Below are 17,430 nucleotides of genomic sequence, written 5' to 3'. Positions count from 1 at the left end.
AGCAGGAAGAGTGTTCATTTATTAAAACCTGAAACTCTTTAAAATGTGCAGCAATTTTTTGCCAATGTGCTATTGCTTTCATTTGACTACTGCTACACAGCATTCAGTCTCATCAGACCTTATATTTTCAATACCTACCATGTAGGTATGGATCTTGTGTAGTTGTAAGTAGGTTTGTATTTCTGAAATTGTAGAAAGCAGGCTTACTGGTGTTTATTTAGCATTTGCAGGAGCACTTGTCAAGTCCTTAGAAACAAAAGAAGCCCTGTTCCTCTTCTCTCCCTTTATGTATAGGCAAGGATGGACAGCTTGGTAAATCAGTCTACAATGCCTTGGAAATTCGCAGTGGAGACTTTGTTTTAATATATGAGTGGGTTCTGCACTGGCAAAAAAAGATGGGAAGATTTCTTACAACACATGAAATAGAAAAGATTGAGAAGTGTAAGAAACAGGTAATGCCCATATTTTGCATTTGGCTTAATAAAAGTTAGGTGGGGTTCAGTGCTTTTCTTGAGGCTGCTAGTTTATACTAAACTTGAGAGGGTGGTGATGAGCTTGAAAATGCTAGTGTTTAGAGTATCTAGACCACAGAAGAAGATGGGTGTATTGGGGTATTCAAGAGTTCATTTACAATAATATAGATGCAAGGAAATGTGTTTGCAAGTATACATAAATAAAACAATAAAATATTAAAATTCTGAAGAAAGAGGGAATCAAGCTTACCTGGCAGAAACCAAAGTTGTTCTTGCCCCTTGTGTGCAATACTTCCTTTTCAGAAAAAGATGAGAATGTCATATATTTTACATGTATTTTGTATATGTTACATATTTTAGTAGTGGTGTGTTCATGAGATATGACAAAATGCGTGTTATGTTGTGTTTCTCTAACAGCTTCAGGGTGCAGAAGCAGAGTTCAGCTCACTGACAAAGCTAAGTCACCCAAACATAGTACATTATAAATGTATGAACCTGAAAGAACGGGACGATTCAATTGTGGTGGACATTTTAGTGGAACACATAAGTGGTTGCAGCCTTTCTACATATTTACACAAAGAGACTCCGGTTCCAGTTGAGCAGTTGCGCCATTATGTGACCCAGATCTTGTCAGCTCTCGACTACTTGCACAATAATTCAGTTGTGCACAAAGTTCTTTGTGCTTCCAGTATCCTGGTAGATGCTGAAGGAAACATCAAGGTGACAGACTACAGCATTTCCAAGCGCTTAGCTGATATCTGCAAAGCAGATGTTTTTGAGCAAACCAAAGTTCGTTTTAGTGAGGATGGTCTTCCCAGCAAACCTGGGAAAAAAGGAGATGTATGGAGTCTGGGCTTGCTTCTGCTTTCACTCAGCCAGGGCCACGTAACCAAGGAGTATCCAGTTGCTGTTCCTACCAATTTACCTGCTGACTTCCAAGACTTTCTGGAAAAGTATGTTTGTTGCGTTGCGTATCTTTTTGTCTTTGATTTTTTTTTTTTTTAAAGACTTGAACAGTTTTTTGAAAGAACAGCTAAATCCCCCTGTGTCAGTAGTTACAGTTTTTAGAGAAGAGGTGATTGCTCCCTCATGGCTCAGGCCGCTAATCTGGGATTCGGGAGAACAGGTCTGGTGCTCTCTTCTTCTCTGCCCTGCCACCAACTTTGTGTGTCACTGTGGATGAGTCATTTAGTCTGTCTTTGCTTCTGATTTCGATCTGAATGATAAAGGTGATAATTTCTTAAATATAAGGAGACCTCTTTGAACATTTAGGCCTGATATGGAATAGATCTTTGAACAGTTCTCTTCTTGGTTCGCCAATAGATGTGTTTGCTTGGAAGATAAGGAAAGATGGACTCCTCAGCAGTTGTTACAACATAGTTTTATAAACATTCCACGTATGAAAATGCCTGTAGCTGAAGAAAATCTAGATGGTAAGAAACTTTTGTTCTTTCAGTATTCTGCTAAATAAGTAGACTACGTGACTGCGGTAACAGAAAAATTGAGCTGTGCTAGACCTTCACAAGACTGCACAAGTGTGTTACATTAACTAACCTAAAAGCTAGTATGATCTTTAACTTCTATATCCGTGACTAGCTGGCATGGACTGACTGCTGTTGTCTCATCAGTAGAAGAAGCCGATGCTTTAATTAAACCTGTAAATTCATCGACCTCCTGCGTGGTGTAAATGTCAGACTTAACTTTATCCTTGGAAGATGCTGTTCCAATGAGACTTCTTCCCTCATTATGTTCTTCTTGTTAGAATCAGTTCCTTTGTCCAGCATAATTAATGTTAGTAATTAAAAACTGTATTAAGGTTTATGCTTGTACCAGAGCTTAACTCTACACAGCAGAGCACTTCTGTATTTCAGGTTTTAGTTGCACTTGAAGTTATTTAGGTTTTATCTTCTTCCTGATGCTTATTTGACAGTCCCTTGTGCCTTATCGCCATACCCGCATACTGCCAGTGGTGGTAACTTTGATATCCTCGTTGCAGATTCGGCAGGCATAGATTGCGTGGAGACAGTTGTACCCAGCAGTCAGATATCCAGTGCTTCATTCTTCACGGAAACACAGAGACAATTTTCACGCTACTACAATGAGTTCGAAGAGCTAAAATTACTTGGCAAAGGGGCTTTTGGGGCAGTCATCAAGGTATGGTATAAAAATTATTTCCCTCTATGGAATCCTTTTTGGGGATGTGTTTGTTTTCTCTGAAGCAAAACAATAGATTCAATGTTTGCATGGTTTTACTTATTATATTCTAGCGTGCTGTCCCTGTGTTGTGGTTTTTATCTGGAATTGAATAGGCTGAAAAGTTTTGCGAGAGGTTGCTGGGAATCTGGGGAGAAGCCTGTCAGTATGGGGAAGCTTGCATTTGAATTGTATTCATTTCCCAGGCGGAAGGAAAGCTTCCTCTTCCATGAAATTGCTCTACTTGGTAAGGCATTTATAAGCATTTGACTTCAGATTTGTTTGAATTTTGCAGGTGAGAAATAAGCTTGATGGTTGCTATTATGCTGTGAAACGTATCCGCGTAAACCCTGCCAGCAAGCAATTTCGGAGGATTAAGGGGGAAGTAACATTACTTTCCCGCTTGAACCATGAGAATATTGTGAGATATTACAATGCTTGGATAGAAAAACATGAAAGTCCTGTTCCCACTGTGTCATCATCTGAAACAAGCGAAGAGAAAAGAATGCCCACCAAATCTGGTCTCTTCATCCTTACCACTGAGGAGACAAATGACGTGGAAGCTAATGCTCCTCCTCCGGTTTTGACAAGTTCAGTTGAGTGGAGTACTTCGTGTGAAAGATCCTCCAGCAACAAATTCAGTGGAGCTGATCAGGAGTCAAGTGATGATGATGATGACGGTGATGGGGTGTTCTCGCATTCATTTCTGTAAGTAGGCTTCAGTGTTGGCACTACAGGGAACACGAGCAGAGTTGGTTTTTCCAAATTTGTGTCTTTTATCAATCTCACTTTTTTTGTCAGAGGTAGTTCACTGCATTTTTGTGCTGTCCCCTGGCTCAAAACCAGTGTATTTGCCAGCAGTCAGATAGCCAGGGGAGAGGAAAATTTGTAGCTAAAAACTGTCAGTGTATGAGGAAAATTTTGGTTTAGGCTTCTAGAAGTTTCTTATAATTTGTGTCAGAATGCATGACTGTTTACTTTACGTTGGACTGTCTTTTCCAACCTTGAGAATAAAGTTTTTAATAAACAATAACAGAGAAAGATTACAAATCCTGAAAAATACTTTACTTGTCCTTTCTTTTTTGTTTTGATTTTTATTAACATATTCCATACCTGCCTCTGTGTATGGAGTGGTTCTTTCACTCATTGTGGTTTTTTTGTTTAAGCAAGTAAGTAAACTTATCTCAGTTTTGCTTATTGAATATAGAAATTAAATTTTACTGATGCAAATATATACCTTCCCTTTAAGAGACTGGGCTGTCAAAGGAAGTGTTGCTTTGCAAGCAGGATACTTTTTGGGGGTTTGTTTTGTTTTGCTTTTTTGTTTAAGGCATATGGAAGGTCTTCAACAGAAGCTTAGATTCTCTTTTTTTCTGCAGTTTCCAGATTTCTTAGTAAATACTTCTTGGTACCCAAAACTTTTGGGTTTTTTTCTTTCTCTTTTTTAAACAGGCCAACCACAGATTCTGAAAGCGAAATAATTTTTGATAACGAGGATGAAAACAGTAAAGGTCATCCTCCAGTAAGTATAAAGATAAAGCTAGTGAAAATGAAAAGATCATAAAATAGTCTTTGACAAGCAAACAGGTCAGTTGGGAAGTTTTGTTTCACTTCCGGTGTAAGTACAGAACCAGATGAGGTTATGTTCCGTCAGAGTAAATGTTGTGCCATCATGAGCTGCATTCCATAGAAATCAATCTGACGCAGCTAATCTGGATTCTGTTTCCCATAGTTTCATTGAGCTAAATGTGAGTTGCACTTTATAGGTATGAGCCTGGTTACTGCAAGTTTAACACTTCAGTATGTACATGATGTATCAGTTAACCATATGGATTGCCTTACATCATCTCAAAGTTGAAATTCTGTTCTGCTTTTAGATAATACAAACCAATATATTTGCTCATACTAGCCACATTTTGAAAGTGGTGCCAATACATATTGCTAGTAGTCAAAAAGAAACGGGAAGTCAGAATAATGTGTAAGGTTTTAGTTGATTTTAAGATTTTGTATCACAGCACTTGCTGTGAACAGTCAGTGCACTGTCTCACTAGAAAGCTAATGCACAGTTTTCTACAGCATCTAAAACCTGTCATTGCCAATCCTGATGATCTGTAAAATGCTCTTATTAAAGCTTCATCTCCTTCCTCTTTGTGTTGTAATGTACATTGGCATGAAAAAGCTTTCAATATATAATTTAATAATAAGGCAGTGCATTTTTTGTCACAGTATCTATATATACACTATATCAAAATTTTTGGTTGGGGACAGGGGTTACATTATTACTTCTATTAAGTAAGCTTTGTATATTTCAGTTTCAAAAAAATATTCTTTTTTTTTTTTTTCAATGTGACACACTTTGAGATTTAGTTTTCATCCAGATCTTCTGGAATGTTTTTCCTCCAGTGTCTAATGATAGTAAAATGTTAATTTGTTCTTACTTTGAAAATGAGAGTTGGGTCACACCAGTTTTTTCTAGCTTATTTAGAAGCAGTGGCATTAAAATGTCAATATATTATTTTGCTGTTATTCAAACCCAGCCATAGAAGATGAGTTCTCATCAATGTGTTCCAGCCATTAAAAAATAGTAGTATGCATAAAAAACTTTGGACAGCTTCCAGTAGCTAACTGTTCTGTTACTTCTACTGTGATAAAGGATGAAGAAGGCAATGAAAAGAATAGCCATGGAGGAGAAGACCGGACAGCAGTCATTCAGACAGTGCATTACCTGTACATTCAGGTACAAACGTGCTTGCATTTTCAGATAAAAGGATACTGTTTATTCCACCCGGCAGAGATTAATTGCAGGTTTTCATGAGAAAAGTAATGACCTTTTAAAAAATGCAAATGAGACTAAGTTCAATGTTGTTTTTGCAATAGGCTGGTTATCTGAAAGGCTTGGCTGGTGGAAGGCACTGTGCAGCGCACATGGCTTGTTATGCCTTCCGAGGCTCTATAGTTGTGCCTGGAGAGAGCAAAGTTTTGTAGTGCCATAGTGTGTGACGGGATCACTGTTGTTGCTTATGTACAAGTAACACTTGGCTACTCCTGACCTAACCTTAGAACAACCCAACCAACCTTTTTGAGTCCGTGGCTTCCAAAGCATTGTTTTGCCTTGTGCTTGTTATTTGTTTAGAATATCCATCCCCTTACACTGTAGCCGGTGTTCCTGAGTTTGGTTATGATGTTAATTCCCAGCATGGAGTTGAAGTGTACTGTGTTAACTTCCAGAGGGGAAGTTGTATTTCACAGATATGAAAAGTTGCTCATTCTCTTCAAAGGCACTGTGTTGTGCATGCACTTTCTTTTAACAGAAAACAGTAATCTGCAAAGCCATTGTATGGCCCTAACGGTAGGCACAAAATAAAACTCCTGCAGGTTTGCAACTTCAGGTTTTACTACTGACATCATCTCCTTTGTGTTAGGAGTTAGACTGTTTCTGGGCGAAGTCAGCTTATCATAGCTAACTGTCCTGTGGTGATGTGCAGTCTTTTATAACACAATGCTAGAGCTTGTCTGGAAGGAAGATACAATTAGATGGAATTAGATTTTAATAAGCTTGTTTGCATGTGTTATGTATATTCATAATATAAGCAGTTAAGACGCCAAGTAAAATAAAGCCAGAGATTCTTTAAAGTTTGGCTTAAACATACACTATGGCTTTGCTGGTTTCGCCTTGTTTTGAACATTTATGTTAGAGAATATACTACTCTACAAGCTCGTACCGTTGTCCCAGAAAATGGGATAGGACCCATAAGTGAATACATGTTTTCTAGGTAGAAGACAGCTTTCAGGAAAATTCCAAACGGCTGAATGTTTTGGTGATACTATTTGCTCCTGAACTGTGTGTTACAGAACCAGGCATTAACATGCACACAGATACAAGTTTCTGATGGTCTCTTTTCTTGATAAAACCACTCTTTCTTCCCTCTGTCCCTTACATATGCACAACTGAAGATGGAGTACTGTGAAAAAAGCACATTAAGGGATACTATTGACCAAGGATTATATGAAGACACCAGTCGGCTTTGGAGGCTTTTCCGAGAAATTTTGGATGGGTTAGCTTACATCCATGAAAAGGTTAGTAAATATGACAGTTATGACCTGTCCATAATATCTATTTTATGCCTCTTTCTGTATGGGTTTCTTCATATTCTATTCATTTTGGGGCGTTTATTAGCGAGGTTTTTTCCTTGCCCTTTCCATTATTAATCTGTCCTAGGGGTTTAGAATATTTTTTCATAAATTTGAATTTTATAATAAACCACTTCAGATTTTTCCCTTTATCACAAAAATTTGACCACCTTTAAAAACGTTTTGTTAGGTACCTGATAGCACTGAAGATTGTTTCTAGCTTCTGGGCTACAGATTATAGTCTTATTTCAAATTAATCATCAGTGACTTAATGCAGTAGATTTCCCACTGTAATAAAAGTATGTAATACGATTTTCCAGTGTATATTATAAAGAGAGTTTTATTTTGAATTGTGTTTACTGTTTAATATTCTGTGTTAATATTTTTTGTTCTCCTGCTGTAACAGGGAATGATCCACAGAGACTTGAAACCTGTGAACATTTTTTTGGATTCAGATGATCATGTCAAAATTGGTGATTTTGGTTTAGCTACAGACCATCCAGCAAGTGCAGTAAGTACAGCTGAAAGTGAATGAAAAAAACCTTGAATTTGGTGTTGTAATAACATGAAAGATGAAAATAAAACATAAAAACATAGTGCTCGTTGGACTTTACACTGTGAATGCCATAAACTTTTTTATTTTTAAGGTTCTAGAATTAATCCATGTACTGCCAACCAAAGTGGCAAGAAAAGCCAACAGAAGCATTTCAAGTCCCATTTACAATATGTCCATTTTCCTGATTTCAGGTGGTCTCTAAACAAGAAGAAAATCACTCGGATAGTTCTATGTCTGACCCATCAGGTTGGTTTACACAGTAGCTTGGTCTAAATGATTTTAAGCAAACACTTATATTCTGCAGTCTTGTATACTCTGTTAGAACTTCCATTCATCCTTTGAAAATAAAACCTTTTATACTGGGGGGGGAGAAACCAAGGACCAGCTTTTGGGTAGATACATTACATATAATCTGGCAGTTTTGACTGTTACCTAAAAATGAATTTGCTTCCGCTGCTAGCCTTCTGCTATAGATCAGTGCTTTTCTCATGGTGAGGTATATAGAGATCCTGTATATCTGTTCCATCTGCACTTCTGTTCTCTTGCCTGTACAGGACAATTTCAAGACTCAGGGATTTTTGTTTGGTTGGGGTTTTTTTGACATCTTCTGCAACAGGCTGAATTTTGTGTTTGAGAAAACAGTAGTACATTGTGTGTCTTGAGTGTAATGGAAGTGAAATTTAGTTGTATCATTTGTGTGCTGACCTACTATAATTCTGTAAAGCAATAGATTTGTTCAGCTACTATAGACAGACACAGATACTTGACATGTGAAGGTAAGAACTGTCTATTTTGCAAACTGTTCTTGACTGGGTCTCTCTCAATAAGGACTGCATTCCAATCTAGAAGAAATGAGGACAGAAGATGAGTGAGTGTTTTCTTGACTTTGATGCTGCATTCTCTCCCACTTTCTTGAAACTAGTACTCTCATCTTTTGCCGCATAGGTAATTTGACAGGGATGGTTGGCACCGCACTGTATGTCAGCCCAGAGGTCCAAGGAAGCACTAAGTCTACATACAATCAGGTATGATTAGAGTAGACTTAATAAAAAGGTAGCATGGAATCTAAGGTACCAGGTTTCCTGCTCAACAAAGGTAAATTCAAGGTGGAACAGGGTGTGGTGGGACTGCTGCGATAAGCAAGGGAATGAGAAATACTCCTTTGAGAGGAGACCAAGGGTAGAATGATGTGGGCAAGTCGTTTTTTCTGCCTGTGCTGTGACCATGACTAGATGCAAGCGACTTCAAGTTGAAAGCTGGTAATCATGGAGGACCTTTGTAAATGAACAGGATAGAAATCTTACAGTCTTTAGTTAAGGTAAAATGTCGTCATCAGAAGTATATATTGTTCTCTCGGATTCCTAGACTCTGAATTTGGGAGGTGGGAGTGCATTTTTTCATCAAAGAGGATCCTGTTTATATGCAGAGACGAGCTGAATTTCAGCGAAAATGTTTTCGAAGTGGGAGTACTTTACATCGTGGCAGTGCTGTGATGATAGAAGGCATTGAAGTCTAACAAATCTTAATGGATTGTGTCATTTAACAAAAAATAAATTAAACAAAAAAATAAACCCCAAACGCCACCAAAAAATCCACCTCTCTTTCCAGCTGTAATAGACTGTGAAATTTAACCAAAACATTATTTTTTCTCTGCTGTCATCTTCTGCAGAGAACTCACAGGTATTACATTTAAGTTTCCGTTTTTTTCTTCCTTAGAAAGTGGACCTCTTCAGTCTGGGTATAATTTTCTTTGAGATGTCTTACCATCCCATGAGTACTGCATCAGAAAGGATCTTTGTTCTTGGTCAGCTAAGACTGGTAAGTACACAGATATAAAAGATAATAATTCTGTGCATCAAATAGTATGTTAAGAGAAGTAAAAAAAAAGGATGCAAAACATAACAAAAATGTTTCCAGAGGGAGTGCTTAAAAAAAAAATGTTTATAAAATACATAATGAAAAGTGAAGAATAAAATTGGAGCAGGTACTGACATTCCCTTAACGCGCTGTGGATTCCCTAATGGTATTACCATCAGTCAGCGTTCTATCTGTGAAATTAATTTTTATAGTGCAAAATATTGGAGGTGTAAACATCAGATAAAGACATCGTGGCTTTAGTACACCTAGGTTTAGACCCGGTGAGTCTCTCTTAGGAGCCAGTTGGTATTTGTAGTTGGTAAATACTTGTGATTATGGGTTGTATCTTCATTGTACAAAGCATCATCAAAGCATTTCAGTGACATTCTTTTTCCTTATAGCTCTTCAGACTAAATTTGCCATGTGGTTTTTTCTGTTTGGGGTTTTTTTTTCCCATGGGCAATAAAAATGCTTAGTTTCTCTGTTTAAATATGTAGAACTTATAAATAAGACTAGCCTGAGTAAGCTGGACTGCCTGTTACAATTCAACTGTGGGTTTTGGTTTTGTTTTTGTTTTTATAGCCCACTATTGTATTTCCTAAAGACTTTGATGAAGTCAAGCATGCAAAGCAGGTAATTTTGAAGACATTTTAACTATTAGGTATTCCTTGTCAAGAATCGTTAATTATCATTTTTCCCACTTCATTTTAAATTAGTAATCTCTGCTAAGTTCCTATTATATAACATAAGAACAAAGTAAGGAAAAAAAAATCTCAAAAGAATATACTAAGTTGATACGGAAATATACGTACCCACAAAATTCCCTGAGCACAGTCATAAAGAAATGCAGAGTTCACTGGCCCCTTTTAAGCTCTGAGGGACAATTTTGACTTTTTAGGCTCAGACAAATGACAGCTATATTGTTTAATTCTTAACTTAAACTTTTGAAAGAAATCTGTGTCACAGAACAGAAAGAGGCGTGCAAGCTAAGCTGACTGCTCTGAGTATGAAAAGAGCTGCCAAGAGCTGTTCTGGATGCCTCCATGGCAGAGAAATGAAGTGATAAGGAGCAGTGTAATCTTTTCTGGACCATCTAAATAACTTTTTCCTTGTGCTAGTGGACTCTTCTGTTCACCATTAGCATTAGCTTTTTGTCTGTTATGCCTGTGAAACAGCAATCTGCCTGTTACTAATACCATAATAATGTTTCCATCTTGTACAGTTTACTGAAATATGCCAGGAAGATTCCCCCTTCTTTAATATCTGTAACTCTCAAATCTTTATTGTTATGCATATGATTCTGCTTTCTCTTAACTTTGTTGATAAAGAGATGCCAGAGCTAGCATAACATAGAACAACAAAGGATACTATGTATTTTGTCATCCCAGGAGGCACATTTCTAATAATTTTTGTGTTTTAGTAAATTTTATTCAGATAGTAACACAGTAAAAGATACTTAGAATTTAATAAGCAAAAAATACCCCAGAGATTCAGATCCTGCTTTTTTGTCTCCTATAGAGCCTCATAATTTTTTTATTAATGTAATGTGACTAAGAAGTTTGTTGTAAATACTGCTAATATATAAAATTTCTATTTTTATTTAATCTGTAGAGATCGGTTATTACATGGCTCCTGAACCACGATCCTGCAGCACGACCAACAGCTGTGGAGCTGTTAAAAAGTGAACGTCTTCCACCACCACAAATGGAAGAGTCTGAACTCCATGAAGTACTCCACCATACCTTAGCAAATGTGGATGGAAAGGCCTATCGGACTATGATGAGTCAGATATTTTCACAGCGTATATCTCCAGCTATAGACTATACCTATGACAGTGATATGCTGAAGGTTTGTAGGCGTTTAGGGGATGCGTGGGTTGGTTTTTTCCCTGTGTTGGATTTAAAAAATGTTTATACAGGTAAACTCTTAAGATGTTTGAGAGAATTGCATTATCTCTTAAGATTAACCTTCACATTCGTTCCCATTTAAAGCTACAATCTGTACTATGTGGGCTTGAATAACCACTTCCCGTTTGACCCTTACATTCATTCTTCAATGGGGAAAAGAGCAGTGTTTGATTGTAGCAGCTAAAGCTTTAAGCTTATGTCCAGATGGTTACTTTCTTTACTCTGAATTTCTGTCAAACTAATGGTACTTGCATCTGATTGCCAACAGAATGTGTTGCCTCTGACTGTTTTCTTCCCTTTCTAATCATGGCAATCAGAGTAATCCTCAGTTTCTCAAGTCTTGAATCTTTCTAAATCTAAAGAAATACAAGGTAACACAGTACAGTAATGCTTTGTATAGCTGTAGTTATTTTTTTTTATTATGTAAGCATTACAATTTATTATAGTGGGATGAGATAAGAGAATGCTTGTTACTTATATTACATGGAATGATTGCCTATATTACATGGAGTGTTCATGGCATATGAATTATATATGTACTTTTTATTTGTGATGGTTTCAGGGTAGTTTTTCTATTTGGGCAGCCAAGATACAGCAGCATGTATGTGAGACTGTCAGCCGGATATTTAAAAGACACGGTGGGTGTGTTTACAAAAGTCGTTCATTTCCTTTTTCATGATTGAATGGATTTAAGAGAATGGAATGGTTTTACTGCTATCGCATGAGTCAGAAAGTATGTTCAATAGTTGCATATCATCTGAAGTTTTACATTGTATTTTGCTGTTATTTTGGCATCCCAGTAATAGCTGTTAACTTCAAATCTGAATGATTTAAATTTTCTACAGAAAGAACAGTGAAAAATCTTAAATTACATCTTCAAATGTATTTGGTTGTTCTGATAAGTCTGTATGAGCTTTTAGAGATAGGGAGTGTTATGCAAAATCTAGATCCGAATTTAAGGATAGCTCTATAGTGAAAGACCAAGCATCCATGTAGCACAGTAACCTCTCTTTGAACATAGCCAGAATGGGAGTGGTCTAAGAAAGAGCGTGGAAACAGAGCAAGTGTATAGTGGTACTTTCAGTGATACTGCTCTTAGCAATGATTTGCTGTTCAGGAACTTCCTGAGCCATAGCTGGTGTTGTGGTGTTTAATAGTATTTGATGGTTTTTCTTTCCAGGACACTACCCAGTCATTAGTAATAGTATTTGCTTAAAATTATTTTTTAAGAGAAGAAGAAAATTTATGCACACATTGTCACATTTGAAATGTTATAAATTGTGTTGTTTTATAGGTGTTCATGATACTATTTCATATAAAAATAGAGAATTTTAAAATAGAAACTGGGAGATTTCCTAATATATCATGATCTGATTAAGCATGCTCAGGATTTGGCAATACGAAAGAATGAGAAACTGAGAAATGCGAAGTCAATTAAGGAGAAGTTACTCCCCTCATTTAAAGCTTGACAGATTTTGGAAAGTATTTATTAGCATTTTAGAGATTGAAATGTTCTCATTCTTTTGGAAAAAAACTGGAGGGTTTTGGATATATATTTTTTCCATTAGACTGTATCTGCTGTCTGTAATGGTTAGAAGCATTTCCTTGTATTTCGGGGCTTTTTTTTTCCCCCCCTGATTTAAATGTTTATGTTGAAATCTAATTGAAGACGTGAGTAAAGCTTCTATAATAAAATAGCTGTTTGACAATCAGTAGAGAATTTAAAACAGGAGAGTATTTTTCAGTGATTAGTGATCCTATTGTTAATAGTAAGGTTTCAATGAAGATTGGATTCATACAGATAGATGGTTGCAAAAGACAGCCAGAAAAAAACAGTATTTATGATGTTTTAAAGTGAACCATAAGCACTTCTAGTATGTGTTTGAGACACAGGATGCAACATGTCTGAACAATATTTGTTCTCTATGGAAATGCCTCTAGACCAAAACAGTACTAGAGTTTCTCATCTCTTTCATATGCATGCTTTTGTGAAAGGTGGTGTTTAAAGAGGGGAGGGCAAGGTGAGGATTCTGCTGGGGCTGTGGAATTGGCAGTTCTCCTCTGTTTCTCTGTGAGCTGCCTGCTGAGCCGAAGAAGTGTGCAAGATAGAACATCAAATTTTGTTTGATGGCTTTCTTTAAACGGTGGAAGAGGAAAGTCTATTAAGAACACTTAAAATAATGTAATTTTTAAAAGTTATTGGTTGAGATTATCATGCCCTGCAAGGTTGTTCATGAGCTTGTAAAGAGCAGATGTTACTTCTGAAATTGGAGAGAGTAGTATTTTACTGTTTTTCTGCAGGAGCCATCAAGCTGCATACTCCACTGCTAATGCCCAGAAATAAAAAACTATACGAACATAATGAAGCTTCATATTTCATGGATCACAGTGGGATGCTGGTAATGCTTCCTTATGACCTCAGAGTAAGTAGTATCATCTCTGCAGGCAAAGCTGGGTTTGAAGAGTTCTGTGGTGTTTGTAGATACCTTTGGTTCACTAGTCACAAATTTGGTTTAGGCTTACACTTCTTCTGACTGCTGTAGTGGTGCATCTTTCCGTGTCTGTTCCTATATTCCTTAATGCTGTACTCCTGGTCTTGACGGCTGGAGCCCTGACCACATAGGGAAGAAATAGACTTTTGTTTTCTTTTTTTTTCTTTTTTTCCTCTTTTTTTTTTTTTTTTTTTAAATGTAGGTGAAAATAATGCCATATTATAAATGTGATAGATGTCACTACTGTTCTGTTTTTTTTTTTCTTGCACATATAAGAGACAAGACTTTTCCAATGACCAGTGAAAATTCTAATATTCCCATCCCTTTCTTATTTATATGTCTTTGTAGAGAATGTGGGCAACAGTCTGTCCAGTTCTATGTTCCTCAAACAGATGTTGTGAGGGATCATTCTACTCATGAGAGGAATTGCTCTTTGCACAGTTCAAATTCTACTGTCTGGGATTCCTCTATCAGTAATACCCAATTATATGCAATGTTGGTCTAATTAATTACCTTGCACTTAATTTAACACCTAAATGCTTTAAGTTATATTTTTTATTTATTATTGACGGTTAAAGAACCTGACTTTTTATATTCCATTTCATTAATTTAAGGTCAGTTTGACTCACCCTTCCCTTGCATTTATAACATCAAGCTATACAATATGATTCATAGTTAAGGATTTGTGCAGGATCTACAAAATTGCTCTTTTTGTTGGAATTATTGTTTTGGAAAATGTGTTGACCAAAGATTTATTAAAAAGTAGTCTTTTGTATCTTTATGTAAACAGCAAAATACCTGCTTGTACATTTTAATATGCTTATAGTCGATTTATGATGCATTTTGCATGCATTAGGGTAATTAAGACATGTCCTTGTGTCCCTCTCCAAGCTCTTCTAGGAACTTGGCGTTTTTTATTTAAAACTTGCAGCAAGGATGATTAGATTAATATCACTTGGCTATGGCAAATATTTAAGGCATTGTTACACATGTGAGAGTACTCGTGTCACTGCACGGTAGTAATTAATCTCCGGTTTCAGAGCCTAGTCAGACTGAATGTTTTGTTTCAACAATTTTCATGTATTTTGTTTTTCAGATTCCTTTTGCAAGATTTGTAGCTAGAAATAACATATCAAACTTGAAAAGGTAAGGGACATAAGGATAACGTTTTGCACAGATGCCATGCTTTATGACAGTGACCACCGAAGATGCTGATTCGTTCTTCAATGTTTCCTTTAGATACTGTATAGAGCGAGTTTTCAGACCTCGGAAGTTAGACCGCTGTCATCCCAAAGAACTCCTAGAATGTGCATTTGACATCATTACATCTACTGGAAACAGCTTTTTGCCTATAGCAGAAACAATTTATGCCATTTCAGAAATCATTCAAGAGTTTTCAGTGCTACAGGTAGATTGTCTAATCATCCCCTTTGCTCTCTTCTCCATCCTAAAATTAATCTAAGTAAATATTTAGTCTAATGTGTTTAAAAAGGATAGTTCCTTTAACCTGAGCAAGTACAGAACTGTTTTCATGTTTTATCGATAGTCAGTTATAGAAGAACACTGTCATTTAAATCAAAAATATGTTTCGTAGGCAAACTTAAAATGAAGCATAGGTTTATGTGCAAAGGAAATATTAATTGAATCCTTACAGTGCCATTGAAATAACGTCTTTCTTCTGTCAGGCAAGTCCCATTGTAGAATGGGACAAGCCTTGCCATTCTTTAGTTGTAGATGGAAGGTGGAAGGAGAGGTCTGAAGTTAGTTTTGAACTACTATTAAATGTTTAGGAAACCTCTTTCTTTTTCTTTTTTTTTTTCTCCCCCCCCCAGCAAGATGGAATGCAAGTAAAACTTTTTTTTTTACTTTCTTTCTTCCTTTTTTTTTTAACCTTTGTTAGGAAAGAAATTATAGTATTTACTTGAACCACACTGCCTTACTGAAAGCTATACTTTTGCACTGTGGGATACCAGAGGACAAACTCAATCAAGTCTACATCATTCTGTATGATGCTGTGGTAAGATATTAGTTATTAATCTAATCTCTGTAATCATCACTGTAGAGTATCTTATTTTGTGGAGCTATCTCTAAAAATGAGTAACAGCCCATTGCCAGCATAACAAGGAATATCCTGCTGATATATAAAAAGGCTGGCTATCTTTGGGCTGTAAACTTAGATTAATTACTTTTCTGTTACTTCTGTATTGGGATGTTTTAAGATGATTTTTAAATGTGTATTTATGAGAGAATTATTCACCTGTATAATGAAGAACTGGTAGGCTATTCAATAAAAACTTTAAAATGTATCTTAATGTCATGTTGGTCTTTTCTACTTTATAAGCAGAGAAGATAGAGGAAATTAATTTGAATAATTAAAGTAGCATTTAAATCCCAACAAAATGCCTTTTTTATTTCCTTTCATTTAATTCTTTTTGTTGTTTATTAATTTATATAAGCATTTCATTATTTATGCAGAAGTGCTTTTCCACAAAGTTGGTATTTTTATAGTTTTTGTTGCTTTTTGAAACCAAGCCGAATATGGCCTCACTACAAGATTGGTGGAAAATGTGTTATGTATTCTTTTTGTTCTTTTACAGTATTATTGCAGTTTGTAAATGCAACCTTTAATTAAAGGTATTGGAAAGTTGTGGTTTAATTCTTCTCAGCAATAGTAATTTTTTTTTGGTAACTCAGTTGTTGAATACGTTTGAATCTGTTTCTCTTGTAGACTGAAAAGCTAACTAAAAGAGAGGTAGAAGCCAAATTCTGTAACCTTTCTCTCACATCAAATAGTGTAAGTAATTCTAATTCAGTGTTAATTTCCCTGTAACTTGCCATAAGTCAGTAATATTTTATTTACTTTGCAATTTAATCAACCAGAGTAAGAAAAATAAACTGTTACATCTGCTGTTCAAAATAGATCCGTCTCCTTGGAAGTGGTCTGATTTCATTCTCTATTCTCTCTGGAAGTCAGTATTGCAACTGTCCAAGTTTCTTTCTTCTTTTAAACATATTTTTCAGACTGTGGAAACAATTAAAGGGTAAATGGAATACTGTACAGTGGTATTTAGTAAAACAAACTGAGAGAAACTTAAAAAAAAAAAAAAAATTGCCTGCAAATGTTGATGAGTGTGCATAAAGAGTTGAGGTTAACTTCTGGACACCCTGATGAGACTTGTGCCTGTCCATTCTTTTCCTCAACTCACTAGGTAAAAACAGGCTGTTGGGCAAAACAAGCAAAAAAGGCAGATATTTTACTCACACCAAGTCAAATATTTTTCATTTTTTTAGATATGACCTATTATGAGCGCTGTCAGTGGTGCTACCTATGTTTTTTGTTTCATTTTTGTTCTTAGCTTTCTCGACTCTACAGATTCATTGAGCAGAAGGGAGAAGCAAGTAATGTATTTCCATTTTTAAACACAATGATAAAACAAAAGCCAGGTGTCACTCAGCTGTTGAAGCATGGCATGAAGGATTTAGAGGAAATCATTGGTCTGTTAAAGCAACTTGGAATAAAACTTCAGGTTTGTAAAATACTCTGCTAATAAATTAATGGGTTTATAGGCTGCTGGGCCTTGTAACTTGCCAGGAAACAAAGTAATGATATTTTAGAATAGAAAAAGCACATCAAAGTGTCTTTTGATGGCAGGTAATAATACTGGCTTTGGTTTTGTTTTGGTGTGTTTCGTTTTTGTTTTTCTTTTAAAAAGACACATTTTTAAGAATAAGATCTCTTCCAGTCAGAAGTCTTTGGCTTAATTTCTATCTAATGACACACAGACTCTTCCTGCCCTGCCCTGCCCCGCCCCCCGGGCCCC

At 36.2% G+C, this 17,430-nt stretch overlaps 1 protein-coding gene across 1 annotated transcript in view; it reads left to right on the top strand.

Moving 5' to 3' along the window:
- The window catches only part of EIF2AK4 (eukaryotic translation initiation factor 2 alpha kinase 4), a gene marked incomplete at its 3' end in the record, with an annotated part of 21,898 nt that extends 4,762 nt beyond the window's left edge, over positions 1–17,136 (top strand). Inside the window, exons 5-25 of the mRNA XM_009584086.1 lie at positions 295–452; positions 891–1,426; positions 1,797–1,906; positions 2,470–2,627; positions 2,962–3,374; positions 4,119–4,188; positions 5,320–5,403; positions 6,621–6,743; positions 7,204–7,308; positions 7,545–7,599; positions 8,299–8,378; positions 9,070–9,171; positions 9,793–9,843; positions 10,822–11,058; positions 11,680–11,755; positions 13,419–13,540; positions 14,706–14,755; positions 14,849–15,017; positions 15,510–15,626; positions 16,338–16,403; positions 16,966–17,136. Of these exons, the coding sequence (XP_009582381.1) occupies positions 295–452; positions 891–1,426; positions 1,797–1,906; positions 2,470–2,627; positions 2,962–3,374; positions 4,119–4,188; positions 5,320–5,403; positions 6,621–6,743; positions 7,204–7,308; positions 7,545–7,599; positions 8,299–8,378; positions 9,070–9,171; positions 9,793–9,843; positions 10,822–11,058; positions 11,680–11,755; positions 13,419–13,540; positions 14,706–14,755; positions 14,849–15,017; positions 15,510–15,626; positions 16,338–16,403; positions 16,966–17,136 (3,053 nt within the window). The remainder of the gene's footprint in view (positions 1–294; positions 453–890; positions 1,427–1,796; positions 1,907–2,469; positions 2,628–2,961; positions 3,375–4,118; positions 4,189–5,319; positions 5,404–6,620; positions 6,744–7,203; positions 7,309–7,544; positions 7,600–8,298; positions 8,379–9,069; positions 9,172–9,792; positions 9,844–10,821; positions 11,059–11,679; positions 11,756–13,418; positions 13,541–14,705; positions 14,756–14,848; positions 15,018–15,509; positions 15,627–16,337; positions 16,404–16,965) is intronic.
- Between the last annotated feature and the right edge of the window lie 294 nt (positions 17,137–17,430).

The sequence above is a fragment of the Fulmarus glacialis genome, unplaced genomic scaffold, assembly GCF_000690835.1.
Source record: "Fulmarus glacialis isolate BGI_N327 unplaced genomic scaffold, ASM69083v1 scaffold7898, whole genome shotgun sequence".
NCBI lineage: Eukaryota > Metazoa > Chordata > Aves > Procellariiformes > Procellariidae > Fulmarus > Fulmarus glacialis.
Note: the sequence above shows the minus strand (reverse complement) of the source record. Positions and strands in the feature narration are given on the sequence as shown.